We start from the raw sequence: 12074 nt of genomic DNA on the forward strand, positions 1-12074 counted from the left end.
GGTGAGGGAGAGTTGTTTTGCAGGACCCAGCCCCAGCCCTGGCCTTAGGCCCGAGGTAAGGCGCATGGGGCCTGCCTTAAAGGTACTAATTGGTTTTCCAGGGTTCGAGCCGGCATCAGCTGCAGCTCCCTCGGTCCCTGCCTGGCAGGGCCGCTCCATTGGCACAACCAAACTTCGCCTGGTGGAATTCTCAGCCTTCCTCGAACAGCAGCGAGACCCAGATTCGGTGAGTGTGCTGCGAGGTGTGCCTTGAATCCCATTCTTGTTCCCCCTTCACACTTTCGTGCCTTCCTTCTCCTTTCCTGCTCCCCTGTGCCTGCCAAACAGCCTGGGTCAGAAGAGGCAGATTTTCAGTTACATAAAAAGGTGTATCTGTGGACAAGAAGGTAGAATTGTGCAGCCGGATATTTATGAGCGCTCTGGACCCCAGACTCCAGGGAATGCTGGAGCTTGAAGGGAAAGACTTTAATAGGCTCTTCTTGTGTTTAGGAAAATGGCACAGCAGGTGACAGCTCTTGAACCCTGACATGTGGCTGGCACCATGCCAACCTGTTTCTGTAAATGGCCACATTTTACTTCCCCCAAAACTCCGTAAGGTATGGTACTGTGGGACAGATGAGGAAACAGAGAGGTTAAGGAATTCTCTCTAGTCACACAGTTACTATCTAGTAGATTGGCGATTCAAATTCACGTCTTTAAAACTCAAGCCTCAGCAGTTCGCTGTTAACTCTGTACTGCGTTTGCAAGTCTGTCCTTTCTCACGATAGCGAGTGGTTCTCTTACGGAGAAGTAACAAGCTGGTGTTTTAGTATGATCCAGAAAGCGGTGCGTTACGACGCTAAGCACCAGTCACGTTGGCACCTGGATTCTGTCATTTTTCTTCTTTGCCGTCTTCCCTGCCCCGTCTGGTGCCCATCATGACACTGTTTCTCGGGCCGGCCCGTTACTTCCCATATGTATGTGAGCCCCCCTTCTTTCCCACCACCAGACCCCGTCTTCACTCCCACTCCTTGGCAGCTGTGCGTCTGAGTGTTGCATCTGTGTGTGGGTGAGCCCGAGGCCAAAAGGCAGGAATCAGAAGTTTGTCTTCCGGATCCTCCCCAACTCCTTTCCATGCGCGCTTTCTCACCCCACCACCCTGCTCTCAGGGGCTCTCGATGCCCAGAGGTCCCAGGCTCTCTCTGTGTTCCCTACTCTGTGGTCATGCTGTCGTGGGAAGAAGGCGTCACGGATGAGTTCACCGTCTGGTGTAAATACCCGCATACGGAACAGGCAGAGGTGACCACCTCTCTGGGGTCTTTGTACTACAGCTCCACGGACGGCCTCTGGCTCGGGGGATGCCACGAGCCATCACCAGAGTGGAGACTCCATGGACATTTCTGAGGTTTCTGTTTATGAATTGTGAACGTCTGGGAGTTGGTAGTAAAATAGAGCCTGTTCTGAAATTCGGAGAAAAAAATGAAGAAAGAGATGGAAAGTAGGTCATTAGGCCCATTGAGGCAGCTTATTGGGGTAAGGGAGGGAAAGGCCAGCTGGATCGCTCTTCTGCTGTGGCCGAGTGGGTTTTTTTTTGTTTTTTTTTAAAGATTTTATTTATTTATCTGACAGACAGAGATCACAAGTAGGCAGAGAGGCAGGTAGAGAGAGAAGGAGGAGGAAGCAGGCTCCCTGCCAAGCAGAGAGCCCGATGCGGGACCCGATCCCAGGACCCCGAGACCATGACCTGAGCCGAAGGCAGCGGCTTAACCCACTGAGCCACCCAGCGCCCCGGCCGAGTGGTTTTTTAAGAAGGGTGATGGTGATGGCGTCAAATCCTTCTGGAGCGGTGCTGAGATAAAAACAAAAAAGATGATCCTCCTAATTCTTTGTTTCTTGTTCTTTCTGGAAAGCATAGGGGACACTTTGGCCGAAGACTGGATTTCAGCCCCACCATGGTTTTCACTTTGCATAACTCATGTTGGTAGGACACCTTGATGCTTACAGCGTATGCGCTGGTTAACTATTTCATTCTGTCTTTCTAGTGCTCCGTGAGGAGATTCGCTTTCCCCCATTTTATTGGTGAAGAATCTGAGGCCCAGATGCATTCAACAGTTTAAGATGTTTAGTGAATAAGCAGAGGGATCAGGAGCCCAAATCTATTTTATTATATTCTTTTCACTACTACAAACCACCCCCAGTTTTGAAATTCTCTGTCTAGGTATCTCCTGTGTGACCCAGCCTCTCTCTTTGCTTTTGACCGTTTTTTAAAGAACAGAGCTCCAAGACACTGGAGAGGAAAAGTCCCAAGATGGTAGTTGTTTCTCTGGTTAAAAGATAGAATGGGACGCCTGGGTGGCTCAGTTGGTTAAGCAGCTGCTTTCAGCTCAGGTCATGATCCCAGCATCCTGGGATCGAGTCCCGCATTGGGCTCCTTGCTCAGCAGGAAGCCTGCTTCTCCCTCTGCCTCTGCCTGCCATTCTGTCTGCCTGTGCTCACTCTCTCTCCCTCTCTCTCTCTGACAAATAAATAAATAAAATCTTTAAAAAAAAAAAAAAGATGATAGAATATTTTATCACCAAAAAAAAAAAATTTTTTTTTTTGATTGATTGATTGATTAAAAAGCCTGTGGCAGCCCCCTCTTGTGCTGTCCTCTCCAGTTATGGACCTGTTAGGGCCAGGAATGCCCAGTTCCTTTTTCTGCTCTTGCATGTGTACACTTTTTGCATCTTCTCCTCTGAAACACAGGCTCCAGGAGAACGTGGGTTTAGTTTGTTGGGCTTCACATTGAGAACGACTGGGTTCATTCAGCCCAATCCGTAAATGCTTAGGAACACATGCTCCTGCGTGTTAGGTGCTGTTCCGGGGGGAGCCCAGCACGGCACCGACAGGCACTGTGTCTGCCCGTGTGTGGTGTAATGTCTACCAAGAAGACACGAAGTCACTGTGAAGCATGGGGACGTCTGCAAAGGGAGTGCACTGAGCACTGTGAATGATGAACGGGACAGGGTGGGTTTCCTTGAGGAAGTCGCCCTTCCCCTGGAAGGTGGGGGAAGACTAAGGGAGAACAACATTCTGGAGGTGATGACTTAGTGTAGAAAGCAGTAAGAAAGTTGGTGAATAGTTTCATAAAGACAGTCCCCCCCCCAACCCTCTTGGAACAGAGGCCTGAGATCCTTCATGCTTCAGCCATGTTTAGGAGTCCACGTGATAATCAGACTGGTTTGGCTGGATGTGGCCTTCTAGTGATTAATGGAAAGGTTTGGCTCTCAAGATTGAACTTGAGTACCAGCCTTCAGAGGCCCCGAAGTAAACTCAAGACCTGCTGTGAGTCGACACCTTTGGGCCTCTTGAGAACATCATTATACTTCAGCAGGGGCATGAGGTGGGGACTGAAAGAAATTGGGATTCATCCAAACAAATAATTTTAAACATTTCCTACATGGCAGCCACTCTTCAGGTGTTAGGGAGCTAAGCCTCATTCTCCCTGAGCCCATTTCCAGAGGATGTGAGAGGGACACATGCATTACGTAAGGTGACATTGAGTGCTTCTGTGGCGTTGAGTGCTTCTTCACCGTTTGAAAATTACTTGCTCTTTAGATTAAAAATATATAGTTTCAGAAAGTAATAATACCTTCTAATATATATGTTGATGGTTTTTGGCTTGTATCATGATTTCATTGCATTTTTAAAAGATTTAATTTATTTGAGATAGAGCCCAAGCAGAGAGGAGGGGGAGAGGGAGAAGCAGGCTCCCTGCTGCACAGGGAGCCAGATGTGGGACTCGATCCCAGGATCCTGGGATCATGACTTAAGTATCGTGATTTGACTTGATTTTTTAAAAATTTTATTTATTTATTTGAGATTGAGAAACAGAGCACAAGCAGAGAGGAGGGGGAGTGGAAGAAGCAGGCTCCCCGCTGAGCAAGGAGCCCAATGTGGGCCTCGATCCCAGGACCCTGGGATCATGACCTGAGCTGAAGGCAGACGCTTAACTGATGAGCCACCCAGTTAGGTCTATTAGACCGTGCCAACCAGAGGTCTGTCACTGTTGTGACATTATATTGTTATATTATAATATGCATGTCATTTTTGATGTGGCTTCTCACATTCCTGTGTTATAAACACTTATTTGGCAGAATTACACAAATGAATTTAATGTGTGTAAATGAATACACGGGGGATTGTGAATAATGGCATAGGAATTTATTTCAGTAGAAATGTAAGGGCCTAAAGGATGGATGGCTCTTGTGGAAGGAGGAAATGGGGGGAACCTTGGGGAAAAAAGGTGATTACTCAAAAGGAAATTCATCGAAATTAATAATTCACAAAATTATTTAAAGCACAATGACAGGGTTCCAAGCTCCAGCTTCTCAGACCCCACAATGGGCGCTTTATTTTGCAAACACAGGGTGCCGTTAGAGTGAGTGTTTAATGACGCTTCGGGACCAAGGTCACATTGGAAAAACAATATATAAATACCTTTATATATTGTAGCAGTAATGACAGCCGCCAGCACTTCCTGGGCTTGTGGATGGATTCTTTGGGCTGTCAGACTTTGTATGGCTTCTCAGACTTTAATGCAACAGGAGAATTTAAAGCCATCTGAAGTACGTTCCACTGGTACCTTTTAACAAAGTTAGATGTACAGTATTTAAAATACAGCATCAGACTTTAAGCTTGTTAATTCGATAAGGAAGCCAGCAAAGCAACAATTAAAGGGCCCCAAACAGTTTCAACTTTGTGTTGTGTATATACACGAATCTTTGTGTACAGACACACACACATTTCCCCCTACCTCCTTCTAAGGGCTTGGGCTCTTTGGAGTCGGAGAGGTCATGGGTCATGGTGACAAACGCCGAACAAACACATTAACGGGCTGGGTGCTGTGCCAGTTTTCATTAACGATCTCTTTCATCTTTATCACACTTCGGTGAGGTAGGTGATTTTTTCTTTTTGTGGTGATTTTCTTCTTCTGGAAGAGGCCTGGAGCAATGGCTTGTCTAAGCTGTAAGCTAGTTCCGGGGCCGGGGCTCGAACACACACTTGTGTAGGACCCGGTTCGCCTAGTCCCTAGGCTAGGGTGGCCTCCTTGGTACCAGCCCTTCTGGAAAATCCCTCTTCAGTTTACGACGCATGTGCCCACTGCCACCACGGAAGACTTGGCCCCGACTCCGCTGTCCCTGGCGGCACTAAGGCCAGTAGACCCGCCCGATAGCAGTGGCGACAGCTGGCAGTGTGCATCATTTTATTTCATCCCGGGACACAGCCTGACCCCGGGGTAGCCAGTCAGCAGCCACTGAAAGCGGGATGGTGGCCCAGGTCTGCTGACCGCGCAGCCAAGAGGATGACCAGAAGGCTGCAGGATCCGCTCCTATCTGAGGAGCTTGGTTGGGAGTCTGCAAGGCGCAGAGAAGAGTCATCTGGGGGATGAGCGCCCCCTGCTGGCGCGCATCGTGTACCAACCTGGCGGCAGCGTTTCCCCAAATCAGTGGTTGTTTATATTGGTGGAAAACCAGCAAATCGGTCCCTCTGTTACCTCTGGCTCCGCTTGAAGCTAAGAGAAAAACAGCAGAGGGTGAAGAAAGGAAGGAAGACTCTAAACAACAGAGACTATTTTGGAAGTGGTTGGTAATGCTTGAAAATACACTTTTCTACACGATTTCAGTGTTACATATGCAAGGACTTCAAGTGTTGAGTGGACGGTCCCCCACCCAGGGTGAGCCATTTAAAAGCACCTTGTCTGAAATCTGGCCAAGTGAGGCAGCGGCTGCTTTAGGCCAGTGAAAATCTGGGCTCTCTGCGTGTGCACGGGGAGTGGTTTTCCTGATGAAGCCTAGCAGGATTCTTCCGCCCCTACCCCAGGGGTGTGGCAGGTGCCTCCAGCCCTCCCGCAGCCAGAGAAGGGAAAACTGGAACAGAGAGGGAGGGACAAGGAAGTGCTTCTCTCTAGATTTCGAAGCAGCAGGGTCTTGCAGAAAAGGGAGGTGCATGCTGTGGTGGGTACAGGAACAGACCTGAACAGGAAAGGCACAGCTGCACTCACTCGAGGAAATACCTTTATATATTGTAGCAGTAATGACAGCCGCCAGCACTTCCTGAGCTGTGTGACAAGCGCACTATGCCAAGCGCGATGACGTGGATACTGTGCTGCTCTGCAGTCTGTCAGTAGTGGAACAGAGGCTCAGAAACACGAGGGTACGTTACCAAGAGCCATCGCCAGGAAATGGCTGTGCCAGGGTTTGGCTCCACTCTGTTCTTAACCACCTCCCTGTACTTTTGAAGGAATAAAGAAATTCTTCAAACAGACAGCTGCCTTCCAACATATGAGCTCTCTAAGCCCGGGCTGGCTGTCACCGTGCCTTTCACCTTGGGTAGAGGGTCGGGCTGGATTTTCCCTGAGCTCCTTTTCGAATGTCTGGGGCTGTGATTCTTCTCGGGGTTTGGGGCAAAGAAGCGAGGAGGGTTTCTACCTACTTGAGAACATGCCCCCCAATCATGCTGTAGTGATAGCATGTTTATTCCAGTGGTTCCAGAAGGCTAATCCCTAACAGCAGTGTGAGATTTGGGACAGAGGTGCTCAGCCTGACTCCGGTCCGTGTGAGGGCTCTGATGGTCTCCGTGTGTGGCACTGGCCATTACAGTGGCATCCCTGGACCATGCGGAGGACTCCACGAGTGTATTTGTGGCCTGAACATCTTGTAGTAAGGTAGCTGAAAATTGGGCCAGAGACATGGAAGGAACCAGGCTTGAGAGGATTTGCTCACGGGGTGATTTGGACCATATTGAAATTCAGGTGGAAACCAGAATCATTTTTTTAAAAATTAATGATGATTTGAGTATGTAGTAAATTCACACAGTCCGAAGTTGAAAAGCATAAAAGAATGGAGAGAGACTTCCCTTCCTTCTAACCACTGTTGCTAGATTCTTGTGGGGGTTTTGTTTTGTTTTGTTTTTTTGGGGTTTTTTGTTTTTTGTTTGTTTGTTTTGTTTTGTTTTGAGTGAGAAAGAGCACAAGCAGGGGGAGAAGCAGACTCCTTGCCAAGCAGGGAGCCCGATACAGGACTTGATCCTAGGACCGTGGGATCATGGCCCCAGCTAAAGGCAGCTACTTAATGGACTGAACCATGCAGACACCCCTCTGATGAATCTTTCCAGAGGTTTTAATACATATGTAGCAAAACATGAATCTCACTCCCCTTTTGAAAGAGAAGCTGTGGTCTGATTGTGTTTTAGGAAGCTGACAGTGGCAGCAGGTCAGAGAGTGGCTAGGGTAGGGCAGTAACCATCTGGCCCACGTGTTGGGTGGCAAGGACCAAACCAGGGCAGTGGCCTGGCCAGGCCCAAGGGGTACAGAAAATAGGGAGTGTCCGAGGGGAGAGGCATCAAAGGCTTTGGGTCTGATTAGCTGTGGGAGGAAGAGCATAGTGGAGATGACTGTTTTGGGGACCAGAAACAGTATTGTCATTTGAGTAGCCATGGAGCAGAGAGGAAGCAGGATTGCCATGTGATCATGCTCTTGCCTCTCATCATCGAAATAAACCTGCTGAAATGGGTATTAGAAATAGGCTCAGAGAGTTTAAGTAACTGAGCCCGGGAATCAGCTCATCGACGGCAGAGCTGGAGATTGGAACTTGGTCTGCATCCAGTGCCCGTGGTTTGAGGAGCTGGAGGGGAGGTGGCAGTAGTAACCAGCGTTTTGGGAGGTCTTCCTTACCAAGCAAGTGCTTTATCGTGGATTCTCTCACGGTGTGACTTGGAGGGAACCAGGCATGGAAGGATCATCCGAGAAGAAGGACGTTTCCCCAGCACCTCTCCTTTGGGGAAGGCCAGGGCAGGCCTCTGAGGGAGCACACCCTGCAGTTCCACAGACACATCCTGCAGATCCCCTTTTTCTTTTCCAGAAAGGCGGTTGGTCAGTGTGACCCCATGAATGATTTAATTTTCGTATTTTTATAGCTCCTTTCCAAGGCCTAAAGTCACAGATGAACCGAAATTCCTTTGTTAGATCACAGAACCTGGTTTTGGTTGGGAAAATGTGACCAGTGCAGCTCTCGGGAGGTCTGAAATCCATGAGGCCTGTGGCAGAATGAAGGGCAGGCGGTTTGAGTGGGGACTAGATTGGAGAAATACAGGAGTATAGCAAGGTGGAAACTCCAGAGGGCCAGGGGAGCCCCTGCCAGTGTTGTGACCGGGCGGAGAAGAGCAGGGTTTGGAGAAGCCTCCCAAATCGGCTGCTGTGGCCACTGGTGGCAGTGCATTTATGGATTCATGGGGAGATGGCTGTCTGGGAAGACTGGTTTCTGGTCCTTCGGAAAGAGGCCCCTTCACCACCACCACCACCACCCCCATTTATGGCTTGCGGGTGGATCTCATTAATAGTACACCTGTGTATCAGCGCCTGTGCGGCACGCTGGGGCTCACACAGGACTGTCGTGTTTGCTCAGTCGTTGGAACTTCCAGTGGACCCGTGGAGGCCAGGTGACAGCCCCATGTTCAGATGGAAGAAGCCAGGACCCAGGAAGGTTAAGCAGCTTGCCCCAGAAACAGCAGCAGACTTGGCTTCTGCTCCCTGTGTCGGTAATGGACACGCCCGTGTTTAGAATGAATGGTCAGAAAGCACCTCCAGCCTTCCCAGATCTCCGAGGAAGCCTACAGCGGAGGTCTGATGGTGGGCCATGCCCAGCGTTTATGTGCCCCCCACCCCACCCCCAGCCGAGTTTTCGGGTAGGACACAAACTGTGCAGCATTTGGGGGCTGGGAGGCTGGTGCACTGTGGTGTGGTGTGTGGTTTTCTCCACTCTGCCCTGTGCAGCGGCCGAGCCATCCTCGCTGCTGCTTCTCTCCCAGCGGTGCATGGTTTATTCTCCTGTCTGAGCCGCTCCGGGCACTCACCCTGCGTTTTCCTTGCCATCAGGGGGACGAGGCAATTGAAAGCATCTGGAAATCTGGGTTTTATGGACGTTTCACAGAGGCCCGGCCAGGCTCCATCTGTTCTCCTTGGCAGGTTGGCACCCCCATGTGCCTGCCTTCCCACTTGCTGTCCATGCACGTGGCCCGTGGGCTCTTAGAGCCGCACCCTGGTGGGGGAAGACAGCCCCTCTGCGAAGGTGGTGGTGGAAGTGGGAGTCAGGGCTGAGGTGGGGCCTTTTGGTGTGAGATCCCGGCAGGAAGGACTGATTTTTGCTCCGTATTCTTTGCTCTCAATGCTGCTTATTTTTGAGAGGAGCACAGGGGAGGGGATGAAGCAGTGCCCGGGTGCCAAGTAGCCAGAAGAGGGCCGGTGCCTTGGAGCAGTTAACAGATGAGGAGAGGCCCTGCAGGAGTTGGAGCCCAACCCAGCCGCACCCTACCACTCGCCCAGCTTCCCCCCTCCCCACCTTGGCCCCAGCACTGAATGTGCAGGTCCCTCTCTTTGGCTTGGCCCCACAGCCACTCCCTGTCCCTGCAGGGCCTGGGGGTTATCACAGGCTGCCAGGGCTGTCCTGGGGATGTGTGGACAGAGCCCAGGCAGGAGAAGGACAGGATACAAATGTAGGTGATCTGTCCATCCCCATTCTGTTCTGACTTGTACATTAGCCCCCCCTTGACATGAGTTATTTGTCTTGGTTTCTTAAAATTCCTAAGTGGATTATAATTTTTCCTCTTGGTATTATTTGACAGCAGTCATTTTTCAAGGTTTTACTGCGTTCTTCAGATACTTGGAATTTTTTTAAAACAAGTTTGGGAGAAGACCGCCACCTTCCTGTCAGACGAGGTAGTGCAGCTCCGGTCCGAGGAAGCGGCGCCAGTGCCAAGGACAGGAAGATTTGTCTGGGTTTCTCTGTCCTTTTTCACAGACAGCGAGCTGCCTCACCAGGGGTCTCTGGAATAAAACCTATTAGCCATGCTTTCGAAAAAGAGGAGAGAAAGAAAAGAAAACCCAGTGGCCGCTTTTGGGAGTTGGGCTGTTCCGGTGTGTCTCCTCGGTGGTGACGGGCACTTTAAGGGCAGGCTCTCTGTGCTTCAGGGAGTGGGCACGGACGTGTCTGAGGGAAATTCGGGAGCCAGATCACTCCAGGCTCTGGGTGCACATCACCCGCACCTCACCCCCGCCTCACGTTACAGTGGCGAACGAGTAGGAATCACCCTGTGTGTCTCCTGTGTTCCTTTTAATCTCTGCTTTAAGTTTTGGTATTTTCCATTTCGTGGCTATCAGCAGGATAATCTTAATTTCACATGATCTTCGTCTGAAGTAAAGAAATAATCATGATTACTTGGCAATAATAGTAACAAATTATGTGCAAGCCCAGTGTTATGTATTTTCCACACGTTATCTCACTTTATGTTTGTACCACTCCTTCAAGATAGCTACCAGGACTACCCCTGCATTATGGACGTGGAAGCTGCCCCAGGGCGCTGAACTTGCCCATTTTATTTACTTTATTTATTTTATCTTTTAAGATTTTATTTATTTATCTGACAGAGAGACAGCAAGAGAGGGAACACAAGCAGTGGGGGTGGGAGTGGGAGAAGCAGGATCCCCTCTGAGCAGGAAGCCCAAAGCAGAGCTCAGTCCTAGGACCCTGGGATCATGACCCGAGCCGAAGGCAGACACTCAACCAACTGAGCCACGCAGGCGCCCTGAACTTTCCCATATTAGATGACCCCACTTGGAAGTGGCCCCTGCACCAGGACTCAGACCCCAGCTGACTCCAGAGTTCCAGTGGTCCTCACCCTCTCTGCAGCCTCCCCAAGCAACAGGGAGGGGAGGAGAGGCGGGAGCAGGAAAGAGAGTGACCTTAGAACTGATTTGGAAAAGGAGGAAAAGTCCTTTGTTAAACCCCCAGGGTAGCTAAATAGCCCAGCGCGAGTAACTTTTTTGAGTTTTAAGGATTACATTCACCTTTGTCGCTGTTTACAACTGCTGTGAGGAATGACTGCGGGGATTATAACCATGAAAAAATACACTGTATGTATTATAACCATGAAAAAAGCAAATGAGCATTTTCCCAAGTCAGAAGAGAAATCTGAGTATTAAGATTGAGCTGTGGGACAGTCTTCGTTGAGGTGGGGGTGCTGGTGTTTTGGTGAACCCTGCAGGCAGACAAGAACCCCGGCTTCTGCTGAGCCCTCCTGAGTATTTTAGCCATAGGAAGACTCTGTGATCTGACCAAGTTCCTCTCCAGCCAAGGGAACTTGTGACCAGCTAGAATAAACATCCTGAAGCACAACTCTCAATATTTTTGTTTCCCTTTATAGTTGTTTCTCTTCCTCAAAAAACTCCGTGATGTTCCAGCGTCGTTTTCAGTTGGCTGTTTATTTAATTTAATAAAGTCATACACGCGCTTTGTATATAAAACAAATTGAACCAGACTCACGGCGGTAAAGAAAAGCAGCAGTCCTCTGCCCCATGTCTCCTCACCTCCCGGTCCTACTCCTTAGGGACAGCTACTTAACAGCTTTTTCAGCCATTTCTTCCTATATTATCTCCATATTTCCAAAAAAACATGTTGACGCTGTGTATTTCAGCCCATTAATTTCGGACAGCTTCTGTTGACTTCTTACTGTGGAAGACCAGGACTTAGCTCTCTAAATAAACTGAGAACTTGTTCTCGTCCCTTCCTATTCCCCAGTCTGGTTATATCACAATTTTTGGTTTAATTAACACCCAGTGTTTGTATTACAAGCCTGTAAATGTCACATACAGCATGGTTCATGTGTGATGTATTAGAACCATTTCCTGGATTGTAGAAATTTTTTTCCTAGGGTTGGTTATTGCCTTTTCTTTGGTCTGGTTTTTACGTACCTATACAAATTCATCTCCAACGTTTCTAACAGAGTTCTCCTACTCTTCTCCAGATGGTCGGACAACTCAGAATCTTTTCAGGTTATTGTCTCTTTGGGGACACCCCTCCAGCAGCCCCCAGCTTCTCGTGCACCCTGGACTGGCTGCCGTCCAGGTCAGCCTCCCAGCTACTGGGCTGGTGCATTCTTCGCTCCCTCTTCTGGATTAGGGCCCCATCTCCCTCTTGCCACATAGTCCCTCATTTTGTGAAAACACCCTGCCGTGCCTAGCTTTTAAGAGTTGCAAGAAGGAAAAATTTCTGAAACTTACA

General features: G+C 49.4%; 1 protein-coding gene across 8 annotated transcripts in view; it reads left to right on the forward strand.

Annotated features, from left to right (window-relative positions):
• The window catches only part of TEAD1 (TEA domain transcription factor 1), a 260592-nt gene that overhangs the window by 202995 nt on the left and 45523 nt on the right, over positions 1-12074 (forward strand). For all 8 annotated transcript variants that reach the window (XM_044258859.1, XM_044258860.1, XM_044258861.1 and 5 more), the window contains one exon: positions 102-226. In XM_044258859.1, the coding sequence (XP_044114794.1) occupies positions 102-226 (125 nt within the window). The remainder of the gene's footprint in view (positions 1-101; positions 227-12074) is intronic.

This window comes from Neovison vison, chromosome 7, assembly GCF_020171115.1.
Source record: "Neovison vison isolate M4711 chromosome 7, ASM_NN_V1, whole genome shotgun sequence".
Taxonomy (NCBI): Eukaryota; Metazoa; Chordata; class Mammalia; order Carnivora; family Mustelidae; genus Neogale; species Neogale vison.